Source organism: Melanotaenia boesemani, chromosome 20 (assembly GCF_017639745.1).
Source record: "Melanotaenia boesemani isolate fMelBoe1 chromosome 20, fMelBoe1.pri, whole genome shotgun sequence".
NCBI lineage: Eukaryota > Metazoa > Chordata > Actinopteri > Atheriniformes > Melanotaeniidae > Melanotaenia > Melanotaenia boesemani.
The window spans coordinates 10,602,932-10,622,189 of NC_055701.1; the positions used below are offsets into that span (position 1 = coordinate 10,602,932).

General features: G+C 39.2%; 1 protein-coding gene across 3 annotated transcripts; it reads left to right on the forward strand.

The window, feature by feature from the left end:
- The first annotated feature begins 20 nt into the window (after positions 1 to 20).
- LOC121631298 (coiled-coil domain-containing protein 9B) lies at positions 21 to 18,141 on the forward strand. 3 transcript variants are annotated; one of them, XM_041972121.1, is made up of 14 exons: positions 21 to 76; positions 5,269 to 5,376; positions 5,468 to 5,572; positions 5,700 to 5,855; positions 7,326 to 7,478; positions 10,358 to 10,420; positions 11,812 to 11,990; positions 14,497 to 14,546; positions 14,626 to 14,676; positions 14,781 to 14,877; positions 15,926 to 15,959; positions 16,062 to 16,653; positions 16,730 to 16,812; positions 17,149 to 18,141. In XM_041972121.1, exons 1-14 carry the CDS (start codon positions 47 to 49, stop codon positions 17,173 to 17,175), a joined length of 1,728 nt encoding a protein of 575 aa, XP_041828055.1. In that variant the 5' UTR covers positions 21 to 46; the 3' UTR covers positions 17,176 to 18,141. The 3 variants fall into 3 exon arrangements, with proteins under 3 accessions (XP_041828055.1, XP_041828056.1, XP_041828057.1); XM_041972122.1 differs by lacking the exon at positions 21 to 76 and adding an exon at positions 2,439 to 2,627; XM_041972123.1 differs by lacking the exon at positions 21 to 76 and adding an exon at positions 2,823 to 3,173.
- The last annotated feature ends 1,117 nt before the right edge of the window (positions 18,142 to 19,258 follow it).

Sequence of the window (19,258 nt, forward strand, 5' to 3'; positions counted from 1 at the left end):
ACATTATTTCACATTGCCATTAGACTGTGGCGCATTTGTTGGCTTGATGGTGAGTCGAGGCTTAAAAACTGTTGAGGTGAGCAAAATTGACCATTGACCAATAATGCTTACTTTGTCTATGTCGATTACAAATGTTTTATAATTTATTTATTTATTTAAGAAAAAGAAGAAAAAAAAAAAACACTCCCAAACCGACGCACTGTTACGACTACCTTTTTACCAACGGACATGACATTTTTTATTCATATTTTTAGTGTGCGACATGTTTGAGAATTTTGCTGGAAAACCGTCTTAACGAACATAATGCAAGAAGAAAACCACCAGGATGAGATAGGAATGGAGTATGAACGAAGATAAATAAAGGAGAGATGCGGACTAATTTGAAACACACAATGTGTTATGCCAGACAACTAGATTTTGTGGCAACAATAAGCTAAATAAAGTGAATCGACCACAAAGAGATGCACAAATAAATAATATGAGACACTGAGGGTGGACAAAATAGCCTAAATAATATGACCTACAAAACAATTATAAAAAAAGGGTCTGAGTGACTTAAAAAAATTGAAATAGCCCGACTGAGACAAGAAATGAGACAAAAACAAGTATAAAGAAAATTACCTCAAGCTGATTTGAAATTATGCAAAATCTCTCCGTGATAAACAGAGATTTATCAACTTCAAGCACTCTGACGCTTACAAAGAAATGTGCCACAAAACTGGCCTTTAGTATATTACCTGCTACTCCATTAACTATAGTTTAAAGCTTGTCAGTAGCAGAATAAATGATCGATTCATCTGCTTCAGTGTGAGGCGTTTTCAACCAGGAAACTGCAATCTACTTCAGGTGAATTGAGCTTTGAATGAGAGGATGCTGCTTTAGTAAAATGACTTGCTATAGGACAGCTGAGTAGTTTATTAAAAAAAAAAAAATCAACAGTCTTTTCTTTTGTTCAGGATAAGTCCTAAAGTGGTGTTGTAACTTTTTTGGCTTCATACTTTCATATGCTAATATTTTGAGAGAAACAAACTGTTTTTTTTTGTTGTTGTTTTTTGTTTTTTTGTAATATAATTCTCTGTTGTTGATTCCTCATTGTTTTTCCATTAGTATTTACACAAATTTGTCCATGTGCAACCCCCCTTCTAGGGGGCCTGCCCCCAATTTGGTAACCACTGTTTTAGCAAGGCTTTGTAAGGATCTCTGGATTTGAACTTTTCAAGTACAAGGTTCCCACACAGTTAAATAACACTTCAGTTATAACATGCATGTAAATGTTCTCTTTCATTCACGCTGTTATTATTCCCAATAACAGTTTACTAATAGACTCTTTCACTGCAAATAGAATTCATGAACTTAATCACAAGTCTAATGCCTACCTCACCATGCCTTAGAATAAATGTCAGGTCTTAATGTCATGAGTCTATAGTCTATATCTTTAAAATGCTCCTCACATTAATCCTTAAAATAACTTAAATACTTTAAGTTGAACTTTTCTGTAAAGAGCTTTTGCTCATTAGCAGAATATCCATGTGTAGTGTGTACGATATGTGGACCCAGGTATGCTAAAAAATGCTCCCATGCAGACTGGTAGCCTCTTAACAATGATGCAGTGGAAAACTGCAGAGAATTCTCTGTTAAACGACTAACTCCAGAGCTGCTGCTGCTCATCTTGTGGATGCCTGTGGCATTTGTCTGCCAGGGTGCCTGTTTGCTGCCTGTCCTTTAGACTTGGCAAGAGGCAGTGTGCCACATATGAAGATTTGTGGGAAATCCTGTGTCCCCCGACCCCCTCCTGCTGTCTGTAGGAAGCGTCTTTAGTACTCTAAACATGTAGTCTGGAGCTCGTAGGAGACACAGCTGTTGAAACACAGTGGGAACGAGAGGCGCATGCATCTAATTTGTGAGGTCTGGATTTGCATAGTGACACATTGAGATACAAATGAGTCTCTGTGGGAATGAATCAATAAGCTTTAAAAAAATGCACATACACTGAGCATGGCGACTTTAAAATGTAAATATATTGCTTATTAATTTTCTTATTGATCACTACTGTAAGTGAAAAACATGTCGGTCCTGATTATAACTAACTAACAGAAAATAAAACACTAAACAAAAACAATTCACAAACACAGCAAACAAACAAAAAAATCTGAAACACAACTGCTTTGGTCTTTTTTTTTTAAACTACAGGTTATGTGATTAAAAACACTTCAAATGACACTCCAAATTTTTAAGCATATAAACAAAGAGAAATCAATAAGTATACAAGTAGCAGAGCAGTGCATGAGTGTGGGGGGAGTGATAGGATTTAACCAGCATGTTTTGAGATAGGTGTGGAGGGGAAAGAGCAAGTGTTTTATAGGGGGAGAGTGGGAGTGACAGAGCACAATCGGGAGGGTGGGAGGTTTGGAGAGTCAGAGAGAGAGAGAGAGGGAGGACAAGCGGGTGGGCGCTGTGAAATCCGTTAACAGGGGAGCTCTGTGCATTTGTTAGACGTCTTGGCTGCCTGCCCAACTTGGCTCATTGTAATCGAGGCATGATCGCCGACTCCAGGCAGCCCTCTCTGCTGCCTTGGCTGCTGTGTGCCTGGACCCAGCCCAGCTCTCACCGCTGACATGGAAAGACCTGTGAGTGTCTCCTCTTTCCTTCCTCTCTCTCCTCTCTCTGGTGTTAGGTTCCCCCTCTTCCCACCTCGGCTCTGTCGCAGATTTAGCTGAGGCTACATGCAGTCTTTCTCTGTTGGCTCTTTCTCTCCCCTGCTGTGGTTCCTTTTAGAGGCAGTAGCGCTGGGTAAGGAGAAAAGCCTTGGCAGCTTTCTCCCTGCAGGCCCTTTCCTCCCCTTTTTTGCTCGTCTGCCTGGGCATGGGCGCCGTCCGTCCGCTGGCAGACCCTCAGTGATTGTGTGTGCATGTTAGCTGTGCTGCTGCACCATTACAGAACTGGCCATCAGAACCCGCAGATTCGCTATCCTCACACAGAGTCTCCCCGCTTTGGTTTGTGAAGGCAGGCGTTCACATCAACCTTCGCCATTGGGCTTGCAGAGATTCAGACACGGCAGCGTGTCTCTCTGTTGTGCCTATTCTTGGTGGTATGTCCTCATGGTCTGTTGTGTTTGGATACCCTGACAACTAGAAGCTGTGAGCTAACCACTTTCCAGCCTGCCTCCTCTCTGAGTGAGTCCAAACTTTTTACATCCACAGATTTGTAACACAGCTACATTCAGAGGATGTAGTTGTTAGTTTCTCTTGAGAGTCAAATATCAGTTAGATAACTTAGCTCAAAATTCTCAGCGACAGTCATTCTTTGCAGGTGTAACAGCAGCGGGAATGAAAAACACAGAGATGGTCTTTGCGCACTCGTTAGCAGTGAGTCATCATTCTGTTCTAGAAACATCACAGAAGCAACCTTGACTCCTGTGTCGTCACTGGGGCAACAGCAGAGGATGACTGATTCACTTTGGCATATCTGCTTCCTGTCTCTGTCTAGACCTGTCAAAGTTAAAGATACACAGTTAGAATGGGATGCTTCCACTTGAATTAAGGTTTTTCACTGCTGAGACAAAAGGAACTGGCAACTTCTTATTTGGTGGTGTTATTGTCACTTCTTGGGAACTGCGAATAACGACAGATGATGCTGATTAAAAGTGCTGAACACGTGTTTTAACTGTTCAAGTTGAGAGTTCCTTTTTTTTCTATTTGATATTTCTGGATATGTGAAGAAAAAGAGACATTCTTTCAATAAAAAAAACAAATTTTAACTGCTACAAACTCATAACAAATCCCCTTTATTTCCCACAGCTCTCTATAATTAGAAAGCAAATGCAAGTTATTGCAGTTGGACTATGGTTCCCCAGAGCATAATGAAGCTCATTATACATTTTTAAGAAGGTACATACTTGTCTATATTCACTCTCACAGTTGATGGTGTGTGTCAGTGTAAAAACAAAACAAGAAGGTTGGGAATATTATCCACTGATCTTGAATCACAGTTCACAAACCTAAGGGAGGATACAAAAAACTCTCCACCAAGTTACCAGACAGACGCCATTCATCACTAAAGGCACATGACAGGCTGCTAGGGGTTAGAAAAAAGGCACTCAAAAGACTCTCAGAACACGGGAAGCAAATTCCTCTACTCTGATTAAACAAAGCTTTAACTATTTTCTAAAGCGTAAGTGTGTATGGATGCAGGTACTGAGCATTACCTTGTTTATAAGACCCCTACGGTGAAACATGGTAATGGCAGTATCATTGGATGGGATGTTTTTCTTTGGAATTGGATGTGAAGATGGATGCATACATCCTGAGTAAAAATCTTGAGTTCTCAGGATCTCATGTTTACAATTCAGCATGAAGATGAACAGAATCGTTATGTCAACAATGATGCTTCTCATCAGTTTTGGTGAAGCTGAACATTTCTGCAAAAGTAAAACAAGAGAAACTTCCAAAAGAAAGGTGTGCCAAGCTTGTTGGAAGGCTTGAAGGTGACATGCTCTAACAGGCTTTTTGCTGCAGAGAGCACTTCCTTCTTCCCTCGTCCTGAGAGAAATTCGCCCTTTAAAGTTGTTTTACAGAACAGAAGTGAATCTTTCCCCACTCTGAAGAGATCAGATGTGGAGTGGCAAGCTGAGGGGAAACGAGATCACTATGTTGAAGTAACTTGATTATTCCCTTATGTCTCAGTCTTTCATGACTCAGTTGCAACTCTGGTGTTTGCAGTAATGTGTTAAAGCAGGGCTCTCTTGTAAGAAAACATTAGCTCGCCACTAGCTATTACTCTGTGAGTGCACATGGAGGTTTTTAGCCCAGGGCCTCATGTGGTGTGACTGCACTGGGATGTTTAGGATGCTCTGCATATGTGTAACTGAGCTTTGTAATGAATGCTCCATCTGTGGTGGCTGTGAGGATGTGTTAGTGGTGTGTTGTTGAAGCACACTTAGTGGTGGGACATTGATATCTACTAATAATTAGTATTTCATCTTTCTGTCTTTGTTTCTTTTTGTAACTGATTGTTGTTGGAAACTTATTTGTTCTTTCTTTGATACAACTGCTTAAAGCATTAATGAAAAATATTAAAATATCCTTCTTTGAAACAACATACTGTATACAAATAGTTGAGAGGATTGTGCATTTGTCTTAAATGAATATAAAGAACTCATTGTAACTGCACATTTTCATGTGCAGACCTAAACTTCAAGTATAAATCAGCTGAATCAATAAGGTCAAGTCCCTACATTAGACTGGATGAAATATAAATGTATTTTTTAAGGTTGCCAGTGACATGATGCCCAAGAGGGATCATGAGAGGGATCTGGAGCTGGACAAGAAGATTGAGGCTCTCCGCAGGAAAAATGAAGCACTCATGAAGAGGTACAAGGTGAGGACAAGTGTCTGCAGGCAGAGAAATGGATGTTCTTTCACATCCATGCTCTTGCATCCTTTCTGATAAATTTTATGTTTGCATGTAGGAGGTGGAGGAGGACAGGAAAAGGGCAGAAGAGGAAGGAATGGCACTGCAGAGCCGAAAGGGCAAAGCTGATGATCTTACCATCACGATCAACAAGTCCACCAATGTGAGTGTCAAAATGATCACAGATATGACAACTGGTGCTGTGGAGTACTGCGCATTTTTGGGGGGAAACAAAAGCTGCAGACAATATAATTATTTCACAACCTGTTTTTCTTTTTGTTTGGGAACAGGATAGTCGTGTGGTGGTGACAAAACAGTTCAGCAGTGGCTCATCAGCTGCGAAAGGACAGCAGGAGGCTGGACCTGATAGAGGGGGAGAAGGCCCAGTTCAAGGTGCTGGGCGAGGCCACAGGAAACAGCTAACGGTCACCATGGCTGGCAAAAAGGTAAATTCACCACTCTAATGATTTCCTTTTTAAGTAACAAGGACAAATATGACAAGATTTTTTGCAGTTTTGCTGTATGTACATAAAAAAATCAATAGATAAATAAAAAATAAGTATTTAACCACTAAAACAAAGCTGGAGCACCTGAAAATGATGCTAAACATGACACATTTTATTCAACATTATCTGCCTTATTACAGTTTTTTTTTTTTTTATTAGACTGAATTATTGTGGGTTTAGATTTTATTGTTTTTTATTTTATTGTCCTAAATGTTTTAGTTGCTTTGTGTGAGTTCTTTAAACTCACAAAACGCAGTCTGGACAATATTAAAATACTTTTTGTAGCCGATAGAAAGCTGTATCATCAGCATAAATGTTTATTTTCATCTAATTAATTTCTGTCAGATTTGAAAGTTAATGCCAGTGGTCCCAGAACCAAGCCTTGTGGAACACCTTTGGCTACACTAATGTAGTTTTTATTATTATTATTATTATTATTATTATTAATAGCTAAGGTAGTTTTAAGTAATACCTTCTGTCTGCACATAGTAAGATCTCTTAGATAGGTAAATTTCAAGCCATCTCACATTATGTTTACACAATACACTGATGAGTCTTTGTTTAAGTATTGAATAATTCAGTGTCAAAAACAGTAGATCAGCTTGCACAGCATTTCTTTGCCTCATTAAGCAAATTACTAGAATTCCAGTATATAACATTTATTTAGATAAAAAATGTATAATTTCATCAGTGTTTAATCATTGTTAAAAAAGGTTTGTTTTTATTGGTTATTTCTACAAATGAAATAATTCCTGCTTCTATTGATTTACATTGTATTGCCTTGCAACTAAAGTAGCCTAGAGGGGGCAAACCAAGCACTGCTTGTAAAAAGTGGCCTTTCACAGTTATTGTGTGTCAATTTTCCTACCATACATTGCTGGAAATTAAAGAGGCAATGTTATTCAGTCAGCTGCAGTCACAAATTTGGACACTGGATGTTACTGCATCCTAAACACTGGACAAGCTACATGAAACCAAATGTAACTAATAACTAACTAACATAATATAAATCATGAAATCAAGAGCATAAAATTTTAACTAATGATTCATTCTCATGCAAATCATTGCAATTAATTACTTATTTGTCTTTTACCTGTCAATGGGATGTAGTCCAAGGGGAATCAGCAGAATTATTACAGTTCATTCTCGGGAACAGTAGTGGGTAAATTAAATTTTGCTGCAATCCTCAGCTGCAAAGAAAATTGCCCAAAAACAAAGCAAGCGCTTGTGTAAATGTGTGGAGGCCAGCAGGAATATTTATTTTATTATTTTGCATATTTTAACTTTTTTGTATTTTAAAATCAACAAATTAATGTTTAATATGTTGGACATTGTAAGCACAGGCAATATATTATTACAGCGCACATTACAACAGTTGTGATACTTTTACATGAGTAAGTGACTGTCCAGGGTAAGAGGGTGGTGAGTGAGATGCCAGAGAAGAGACCAGGCCCTGCAGACATCAAGAACCCCACGGATGACGGACAGGCGAGGCATGTGGAGTCAGCTGGGAGGGGGAAGCAACCAGTTCACATGACCAAGAGAGACGCAGCAGCAGCACAGGTCTGATTCGGACACACTGAACACTCCACTGATCATAAATGCATCCTCCCTGCTGTCTGCCTCCGCTCCCACATCCCATCTTTGTTTATTCTCTTGTGCTGCACCCTTGTGTTTTACATAGATGTCAGACATGTCGGCTGGGCCTTCCCGTTCAGTGGTGAAGCACAATGGAGTGTGGACAGGAGGTGGACTGAGGCTGTGACTTACTGCTGTGGGATGAGTAAAAGGGGGCTGCTAATGGAGCTGTTGGTTGACTACATGCTCTGTAGAATCAGCTTTCAAGATTTGTAGTCCGATCTCCCTCAAGTTAGATGGATTTTTGTCTTTATAGCACGTCATAGTTGATCACGCTGTGACAACCTGTGAAGCTAAGTTGTTTTAGCATGGTGGTCTATAGATAGATAGATAGATAGATAGATAGACACACAGACAGACAGACAGACAGACAGATAGATAGATAGATAGATAGATAGATAGATAGATAGATAGATAGATAGATAGATAGATAGACACACAGACAGACAGACAGACAGACAGACAGACAGACAGATAGATAGATAGATAGATAGATAGATAGATAGATAGATAGATAGACACACAGACAGACACACAGACAGACAGACAGACAGACAGACAGACAGACAGACAGATAGATAGATAGATAGATAGATAGATAGATAGATAGATAGATAGATAGATAGATAGATAGATAGATAGATAGATAGATAGACACACAGACAGACAGACAGACAAACAGACAGACAAACAGACAGACAAACAGACAGACAGACAGACAGACAAACAGACAGACAGACAGACAGACAGACAGACAGACAGACAGACAGACAGATAGATAGATAGATAGATAGATAGATAGATAGATAGATAGATAGATAGATAGATAGATAGACACACAGACAGACAGACAGACAGACAAACAGACAGACAAATAGACAGATAGACAGACAGACAGACAGACAGACAGACAGACAGATAGATAGATAGATAGATAGATAGATAGATAGATAGATAGATAGACACACAGACAGACAGACAGACAGACAAACAGACAGACAAATAGACAGATAGACAGACAGACAGACAGACAGACAGACAGACAGATAGATAGATAGATAGATAGATAGATAGATAGATAGATAGATAGATAGATAGACACACAGACAGACAGACAGACAGACAAACAGACAGACAAATAGACAGATAGACAGACAGACAGACAGACAGACAGACAGACAGACAGATAGATAGATAGATAGATAGATAGATAGATAGATAGATAGATAGATAGATAGAATGCATAGCAATGACATGAATATGTACACATGCAGTAACCCTGGCTGAGCTGTGAAATGCCACTCTTCCATTGATCTCAGCCCCCTTGAGTATGCAGAAACTCTGGAACAGCTGTTCTGCCTCAGCCTGAAGAGACACACACACACAAACTCCATCAGTAAGCTGTTGCGTAGACAGCTGATCCTTACCACTGTAAACACAGACACGGTTGGATTTGCAGGGGTATCTGGACACAAAAGTAGAGCCAACAGTAGCTGAGGCTCAGTCTAAATATGTATGTGTTCCTCTGACTGGCTGATAGACTGAGTTATATATGCACTAAATCTACAGGGTGAACACTTTTCTGTCGCCTTTATTTCTGGCCCACTAGGTCTGTCCCCCCTTTATTTATCATGTGGACTGAATCAGCACTTGAACAGTAGCCAAGCGCTCCAGCGCATCAGTCATCTGACAGTTCCCGAAAGCTTGTTTCCACATGGTCGCTGTTTACATAACCAGTATATTTTAACGTGTGAGCAGTTGGGGAATACAGAAAACTGTAGTATAGGAGAACATATTGAGTATCTATCTGACAAGAGTTGTAAAATATTTGTGTAGAAAAATATCCATGATAAACTTCAAACAGCGATGTCTTTGCCCTACCTTTGAAATACTTTTCTAATGTGTGTGTTTATGTGTGAAAATAACACCCTGGAAATAACTGATGGCTCTCTATGAGAGGGGTGTAGTTATATGGCAGTGTCCCAGGAAGATTGTAATTCCTGGAAGTACCACATGACAACACTGTTCACACTCATGAGCAGAGGGGGAGAAGAAATGGGAGAGGAACTCCTGACAACCTTCCTGTCTGTTTCCAGCCTCCATTTCTTTTCTTTGAAATTTTAAGTGGCCTGGCATGATTGTTTCTTCATTCCCAGCACTCTGAAAAGCCTGATTTGATCTAATTAACATTCAACTGCCTTCTCACTCTGAAAAGGGTCATTATGTTGCAAAAGAAATGTGCCTGGCAAGGTTCCAGGAAAGAGTTAGAGGGAGGGAGAGGAGGAAAGCGTATGAGGAGAGAGAAGAGGAAGAAAGTAGGCAAAGGTTTAGTTTGTGTGACCGTCGGCTTCTGTTTGTGGGTTTGTCAGTGGATATAGACCATCTGTCCAGCATTTATTGATTATTCATTCCCAGTGTTGTGTCAGTGGAATAATGATTTCTCCATTGCTCGCACTGTCTATAGTTAGAAATGTGCTAATTTTCTTCCTGCAACGAGATTTGTGAAGTTTTAATTTCCTGCAAAATGTAGTCTGCTCTGATGACCCCTTGCAGAACAGTCAAAAAAACTCAGGCACAAGAATTCAGTCATGTTGTTACACTTTTAAACCACTTGGAGGCAGTGTAGGCCTCTCAGTCTCTTCTAAAAGATGAGTCAGTACCTTCCTTTGATTTTCTTTTACTGTTTATAGAAGCAGTGATGTAACTCTTTACAAATGTGTTTAATTGGCTGCCAACAAGTTGCCATACCATTCCTGTTGTTGTGATGTTTGTGTCTTTATATTTTCATTTCTCTTCTCTGACAGGAAGAGACTAAAAAAGGGCAGAAGAACACAGAGGAGAAACAGAAGGCATCAGCACAATACCAGGTATTATAATGACTTGGCTGTCAAAACAGATTCAGTAAGAAGCATCAGAATTCAAATGTACATGTTGTTACTTCATCTCTGAAACATCCGTGTCTCAGGTTTGAGAAAATGACAGTGCCACTATGTAAGCACACAGAAATTCAAAAGTATTTGCTCACTTTCTTTATCACAGCCGTTGCCATGCATTTTTCAAGCTTATTCCGTTCTGCTTTCCTCTGGCTCGCACGTAACCATTGGTGGAGTAGCTCACAGCTGTCTCAGATCAGCTGTGAGATAAACAGGCTGACTGGTGAGGCAGGGAGGATTGGCTTCAAAGGCACAGCAAATACACACCATGACAAGTGATGTTGTTCATGCTTCCCCAGACTATCTGTACTTTGCTACTCTGTAGTCTGGGGAAGCATATGTTTTTTTTTTCTTTCTTTTTTCTAGGTCATATGTAAGAGATGCAAGTGAGAAGAGCTCTGGTTTTGTTAAAATATTTAGTCTACAAATATACAAATGAACCATTGTAGCTTCTTGAAGTTTAACAGTACTGAAAAAGATGATTTCAGAATTGGCCCGACCACCTGTCTCAGCTCATAGCAACTTCCCAATGAAGCCACACATAGCCAAGAAATTAAGAAGTTTTAATTAGTGGCTGAGGTGGCAACCGGAGTCGGCCTGTTGGAACATGCAAGGAAAACCTCCCGTGTGGCCCCGGATGTCCTCTCAGGACCACAGAACAGGGAGGTGGAAAGGAGATGAAAACAGAGGCCTGAGCACAGATGCTCTGCTCTTCAGCAAGTGTATGCAGGAAGGCAACATGTTTACTTAACTGTGATTGGTCCAAATGGAGTGGAAAAACATCACACATTCTCACCATCTCTTTGATTTGTTTCTTTGTTTCACAGTTTTCATTGCTGCAGTTCAAGTAATGCACAGAACAACATTTACATTTCTTTTTTTTTTGCCTGTTACTTCTCTTCTCTACACTCTCTTGGAGGATGCTGGTCTTTTACGTGATTTTTGTCATGCACAGTGCTGTTTGTTGTCCTGGTTTGCTCTGAGGCTTCATAACACAGTCCGTTTTCTCCCTTTTGATGTGTTAAAGAGCCTGTATCTGATCTCCCTTTATCATTAGCACTGTAAGACATTGAGTTTTAAGAGATTATGAAAAGCCATAGAAATATTTTTATTCACGTTTTGAATCCTACTGATGAGCATCTTGCCTTGTTGCTGTTTAAGTAGTTGTTTATTTAGATAATCTGTACTCATGTTCACCCATGCTTTTTATAAGCTTGTCCCCTGCACTTATTCTTCACAGATAACACAGGGGCCATTTTAGCCACATTACAAGTGCTGCTTTTTTAATGTGTTTAAATACATTGAAGTGTTTTGCATCCACATAGGAGCCTGAGAACCCACAGGCCATTACAGACCTCAACATCCCCACATCAAGGGAGGAGCAGGAAGAGTATCTGAGGTGGAAGAAAGAGCGTGAGCAGATTGACAGGGAAAGGGTGGCGCGCCATAAAAATGCTAAAGGCCAGTGGAGACGGGCTTGGGACATGGATAAAACAGAGAACATGTAAGTCTTCTTCGCACTCAGCCTTTCCTTGATTTGCAAATGTTTCAGAATTCTCCCTGCTGTTTTCAAGCGTATGTATTTCTTTGCCCCCTCTTTGTAATATTTCACCCAGGAAGGTACATTTAATTGGTAAATGTTGGCTGAATATACAGTTTTTAATCTCATCTCAATATGCAGATTTTCTCTGCACTGTTTGACTTTAACTTTTACATCATGTTTGTCAAATTCGGCAAAAAAAGCAAGACTTCTATCACTTATTATATTCTTGCATATTATAAATGAGCTCTTCCTTTGTATTTATACTATGAGATAACTTAGTTTTGGGCTGGAAATAGAAATGTAAGGCTGACTCTGTCCACAAGTAAGAAAATGCATGCTAGTATCTCTAATGTTTCACTAATTAGCATCATGTCTTGCAAGCTTAATCCATACAAAATAGGAATGTTAGATACGTGAAATTTTAGGATGTACATGAAGTTATTTGCTGGAGCTAACAAATTTCTGTTTTTAAACAAAAGAATAATGAATATATATATTGTGGCTACTCAAAGAGCAACCAATAGATATTTAAAACCTTTTATTCCTTCAGGTGTTACACTTCTAAACTCTGACAGCAGTCATTTTAAAAGACATTTATTCTGTCATTGCTTTATGCTAGCTGAGCTAACAGGTCTCAGCCTGTATCAGTATTTATTGCTTTATTGTTGATTATTTAATGTATTTATTTGTCGTGTCTTCCAACGACCTCACATGTACTGGGTCCTGGTTCTTGTCTACACATTGCACTGTGACTGTTGACTGGTATTTGTGGTAAGCTGCAAATTGACTGAACTGCTAGCAACGTGGCCTCACAGCAAGAAGGTCGCTGATTCGAGCCTTGGCTGGGGGGAGGTTTGAACCTGGAAGGCGGTGGCCTTTCTGTGTGGAGTTTACATGTTCTCTCCATGTATTTGTGGGTTCTCTCCAGGTTCTCTGGGTTCCTCCCACTGTCCAAAGACATGCATGTTAGGTTAATTGGTCACTCTAAATTCTCCCTATGAGTGTGAGCGTGAATTATTGTCTCTTTCTGTATTGGCCCTGTGATGGACTGGTGACCGGTCCAGGGTGTACCCTGCCTCTCACCTGCTAAATGCTGGGTTAGGCTCCAGCCTCCCTGCGACCCGTAATGGACAAAGCTGTACAGATAATGAATGAATGTTTTTTCCTCAGTGAGATTTTTGAATTGGTGGAGATTCCAACTTTCTGCTAGCTTTCATGGAAGCAGCAACCATTTTTTTTTTAGTCCAACCTGCAGAATATGACAGTGATCCATTTCTGACGACTTTAGTGCCCTTAAAATATTTGTTTTATTTTCCTTTTGTATGAGATGTGCTAATTGCTAATAGCAGATTTTGTGTATTTCTGTACCAGCAATATAAGCAACATACCTCTTAAATCTGTTGCAAAAAGTTCTTCAAAAAATGGTGCAAATATAAACTTGAGCTCAAGGATATACTTATTAGATTTTGGTAATCAATGGTCATCAGTGTGTCATTATGCCTCATTCTTGCGGGTACAATATCTCAGGGATGCTTTGAGGGAATTCCTCCAGATTAAGCACAAACATTTACTGAGGAAGTTGTTCAAATGTTTATGGAGGTAACACTGACAAGTATTTTTCTCTTACAGACTTTCAATAGGAACTTGACTGTAAATAAATTTTTCTTAGAGAGCTAAGACACAACCTCTTCTTCGTTTGATCATCTTGCCTAGCTCTTATCTTTGCAATAGACAGTTAAGTTTACAGTTTTAATTTTTTCTTTTCAAAATTTAGTGCATATGAAAAGAGGAAAACTTACCTTGAAAAACATCATGCATCTTTTTGGTTGGTTTATTCTGTGGAAAAATCCATCAGATTAACTATCTAGTTGCATGTTTTACCACTTGATCACAAGAATAATGCTCCAAGATGTTGCACAAGGACAAAATTGGCCATTAGTGTATAAACTGTGACTTAATATGGTCACAGCTCATCTCTCATTTTGAAATTAGCTACATATTTAACTCCCTGTTCATAATAATTTAGCCTATCCTCCAATTACTTGATGAAAACCGACAATGACAACCCAAACTGACTGGAAGTATTTATATCTATTAGATTTCAAACAAACCAAGCTGCAGTACAAAGAGTGAATTAAAGTTGTGTTTAAAGAAGCATCAAAATGTAAAGAGACAAGGGAGGAGCCACTATTTTTAGTTCAGGATGAGGGATGGAATGCTTTGCCTTATTTGGAAAAGCTTCAACAAGGTCTCAGAGTAAGAACACAGGAAGAAGTGTGTTTTTTTAATTTAACAGTTTAAATAGTTTCAGTGGCCCCTTTGATAAATGTTCTGCAATTAACTGAAATGGCAAAGAGGTCTGTTTATAGGCTGTTGATGAGCTGGAAATGATGAATTATTTTTAAACATTAACAAGACCCACCATGAGTGCTTTTTGCTTCTGTGTAAATGTGGCCTCTGCTTTCAGGTTTTTAGACAAATCCCTCCCTGACAGAGACTGGGGGCCTTCGAGCAGAGGTAAGACGCTAACAAAACATGAGAAGGAAGACATTTTGCATCAAAACATGATAATTAAACCGTTTTCTTGTTGTTTAAGGTGGGAGAAACACAAGAAAAGGACAACAGAAGGGTGGTAATGACTCCAGAGGTATCATATAAGTGATTTATCTAATAGCGAATACTCTTAATATATAATTGTAACATACAGAAAAGCTTAAAAAAAAAGTAATTTACAGTATTCCTCTGTCTCAGGTCATGACAAGCGAGGCAAAACCAAGGCAGCTAAAAATGTGCTTGTGATTAGCAGCAAAGCGAAAGGCAAAGATCGTCTGACTGGGAGGGCCAGGAGGTAAGTTACAACTAAACATAATCTACATTATGTTTAGGTTGATTCAACCATTCACTTGCCACAAACTCAATTAATTGTCAGGAGAAAAATAACTATGACTAATGGAATACGTAAATAGGATGTGGGAAGGCCATTCTGTTTTCTTGCACTGTGCCTCTGTGTACAAATTCCCCTGGATGTCATGAGACTTGATTTAGAAGTTGTGGCAGCTGATTAAATAACCCAGGAGGCCTCATTTGTATCTCACTGCAGTCAGCTTTTCTACTCCAGCCTCTTCTCTGCCGTGTATAAATTTCTGTCCTGCAAGCCTTGCTCAGCATGTCAAAAAGCCAAGAGACCACAGAGATGAAAATGAGGCATTACACGGCATTGATTTCTTTTAAAGTGTAACGTGCCTGATGATTTTCTGTCACCATGTCTCAGTCAGTGGAAGTAGGTGAAATTCAGGGAGCTCCAGCTTAAGACTCAAGTGTCATGACATGCACCCCACAGGCCCAAAGCTGAGATTTGATGCAACTGCAAGTGGATAAATTTAATCACAGCCAATCTTTTCTTCTCATCAGAATTGGAAATAGGACTCCGAATTGCTCCCAGTGGTCTCACCATCATCCTTTATGGTTTCAATTGATGTGTGAGTTATTATTAAGAAGCTAATTTAAAATCACTTCAGCAGGAAGAGATAAAATACAATGATAATACAATTTGGCATACAAAGATTTGGGGTAGAGTTTGATAGACAAATAAGAATAAAGTTTGGTGGTTAGACTTTAGTCAAACGGATGAAGCAGGCTTATTTTAATACTGGATCTTGGACAACTGGAGAAGGTGGAGTTAGGGAAGGGTGGGATGCACAATGAGCAAAAATGAAGGAGAATGACAGCAAAAGGGACATTTAAACATATGGAAAACAGACTGAGAAACAACTTTTGCACCTAGCCTCCAGCTTTCTATTTGAATACTATGTTTGACAAACTTTTACAGCACTTGACTGGTATCAGAATTTCAACTCACCACTTCTGCATTGTTTCTGAATATATTTTGTTTTCAGATGGCAAACAAATGACGATGAAGAAAATCCACAGGTGAGAGATCAAACTTCTGTTGTGATAAGTCTAACCTTATTACTTTAAAAAGACGGCATAGAAATAAAAACACCCGGTTGTTATTCTGATTTCATCTTGTAGACTTCTGACACAACGCTGGATGAATTCCTTGAAGAACTTGATGCCCTCACAGAGGCTGATAGAGAGGATCTGGGTGACCAGGATTCAAAAGCAAAGTCCTCACCCAGCCCAAATTCACTGAGTGCACCTGAAGAAGAGTGTGGGTCAGCGATTCTGGTGTCAGGTGACAGTTTGAGAGAGGATGACTTCACTCTGTCAGAAGCTTCATCCCCTCGGGGTTCGGAGAAGAAAGTGCGTTTCTCAGAGGAACTCATCCAGAAAGAACCTGCAAAACAAGACAGTGTCAGTTCTGAGCCCAGAGGTTCTTTAAAACCTCTCTCACCAAAAAAGAGCAAGCAAGAAGTTCAGAGAGCACAGCAGCCTGGTGAAAGTGCCGAGCAGGATGATCCCAGTTCTCAGGATAAAGGAGGTGGTCCCTCTGCTTCTCCTGCTGCCCAGCAGCAGGCATCTGAAACTGAACTCACTAAAAAACACAGCAACCTCCACACATCTCCCACCTCCCCCCATGCTGAAAAAGCTTGTGCCTCTCTACAGGAGAGCTCTGTCCAGCCTGTAGAGCTGCCCAAGTGCAATGTTAGCAACACAAACACAGGTATACACCAGCTTCTATAACAGCGCATAATGGATAGTTTAAATACAGCAAATAAGCTTGTGTTTTTCTTTCACAGAAGAACTAATAGACTCTGGTCTGTCTGTCCTGAGCCTGGAGTCAGGAGAAGCACACCCAACACTATCCACCAGCAGTGACAAGGTCAGTGCTAGGGACAGAGTCAGTGCTGCGGCAAGTAGTAGGTGTGTGAATGCTCTGACGAGTAGTTGAGGTGCAAATGGATGAGGAGTTAAATGGATGATGAGAGATATACAAGATATCTGCACTGCAGCTTTGATCCAAGTATAGTCAGCACCTCTGAGGCCTGATGGAGAGCAGATAATACCTCTTCATCATCATCGCATAATATATAACCACCCACTTAGCTCATTCGTATAGAAAAGTGGTGGGCATGAGTTATATAAAATGTGAATTATAGAAAAAAAAACCTACAGTTTTAGCCATTAATTTTTGTGTTTGTTTTTGCTTTCTTTACAGGCTAAAGAGCATGGGAAGATTGTTTGATGACTTTGGAATGTAAATACTAAAACCAAAACACATTGTTTGGATGCTTTTTGCTTTTGTGGCTTACAAGCAAAACTGTGGTTTCATTTTGTGGAAACGTGCCCCTCCTGTTGAATCTAAAATTCTGACACAAGGATGGGAAGTCCTTTTGAACGATTCCAGTCTCCAATATTGTCACATCCAAGCACTTTATTAGTATACAAGTCTGTGTACTGATACGTTCTTCAGTTTGTTAGTATGCTGCTTGAGTGCAATATCATTGAATGTTTACATTTTTATCAAGTTTTTAAGGTACATATCAAGAGGCTAGCTAATCAGTTAAATTTAGGTAGCCCTTGAAAATAAACTAAGCCACAGTCAAATTATCTAGTGCCTGCTTCTGCCTTAGAGGTATTTTGAATAAAGTCTTTACTATTTAGGTGCACAAACGTAGTAGAGTGCATTTCTGCACTTAAAACTGTCTAAATAGATTTTATTTATTAATTGTTGTTAATATCTGTCAGTGACTTCTCACAAATAAAAAATCACTGCATTCTTAAAGCGCACATTTGGGCCAATGACCAGGACACAGTTTCTTAAAGTTTCCAAAACCTTCTACTGATATAAAACTTTCTTTTACTAAGAACATTTAAAGGGGAACTCCAGTTTTTGGACATGTCAAGTTCAGCTTCCTCACAGGATGGCTGTTTTGTGTCTCCTTCGGTTGCATGCTGCATTGGATTGCTAACAAGGAGTCCTCTTCAAGAACAAGTGAAGAAAAAATCCCACAAGAAGTATTACATAACACAAGGTTTCTAAACCCCAGCTATCCCAAATTAACAGCAGCTGTACTTACTTAATAAAGCTAATACAAAGTGTTTTGTAAGTTTTTAGCTAATTGTTTTACATTTAAGTGAGCTAACAAGCACCAAGAGACAGTTGTCCTTTTTATTCACTTTATGCATCAACAGTTTGAGCTCAGAATTTAATCTGAGTTCTGTCATCCCAAACCCTGATACTGATTCTATACAAACCCTGATGATTATGTAAAATTAACTAGTACTATATATATATATATATATATATATATGCAGCCTTGTTGGCCCCTGTGGAATAAACTAACTTGATTGCTGTAAATACTGAATATCAATCATACCCATGGAGGTTCAGACTTTAGTTCACAGTAATACACTGGTATTCAGCTCTAATTCTCATAATTCCCTTTTTCTCTTTTGTTTTTTGTTTTTAAGAAAAGCTTCCCTTCATAAAAAAAATTAAAAATAAAAAAATAAATCTGCCAGTTGTTGTGCCTTGCTTATTGGCCTTTTCAAACACTGAAGGTGTAATTTAATTTGATGGTTTCTATAATACGAATGTACTGGTGCATCACCATTTCTTTTATTTATTTTTATCTCTGTGTGTACAACAGAATGTTTCTGAGAACAAGCTTGGAAATCAAAAACTGATGTTTCACTGTGATATGTGTGGGTTTTGTTTTTATTTATGGCTAATCTGTTTTATTTTTGGCATCAAATGATCAGAAGCCTTACAAGAATGCTGTCCTCAAAAAAAAGAAAACAAAAAAGTTTTAGGCTTTCATCAGTGCTACAGATAGTAAGCAGTTATGTAACTCTAAGTGGAGAACACAGTGGGCATGCTCTGTGTTGCTGGAAGCCCATCAGCTTCAACCTAGGTTACATAAAATACAAATAATCAGTAATCTATTAGAAGCACATGGAGAAGAAACAAGATGCAAGTCACAATGTCTGGAGCCAGTCCATTCATTAAGAAAAAATATGATCTGGGGCCTTACTTTATGTACTAAAGAACAGGTGACATTTGACACCTTTAAAACTCTGTGGGATTTAGCATAGTGAAATAAAATGTAGGACCTACAATCATATTAGTTGTGTGTTACTTGTTCATGTTAGATATTTGTTCATTGAGCTGACATCTGTATTATTGTCTTTCTTAAATGACAAATGTAAGAGATGACATCGCTTGCCCTTTATGTTTCGTCATGCTCTTATCAGGATGGAATAATGGTGTGTACCTGCATAGGAGTGTGTGAGGTGTACCCCAGCTTTTTGGCTATTCAGAGTGC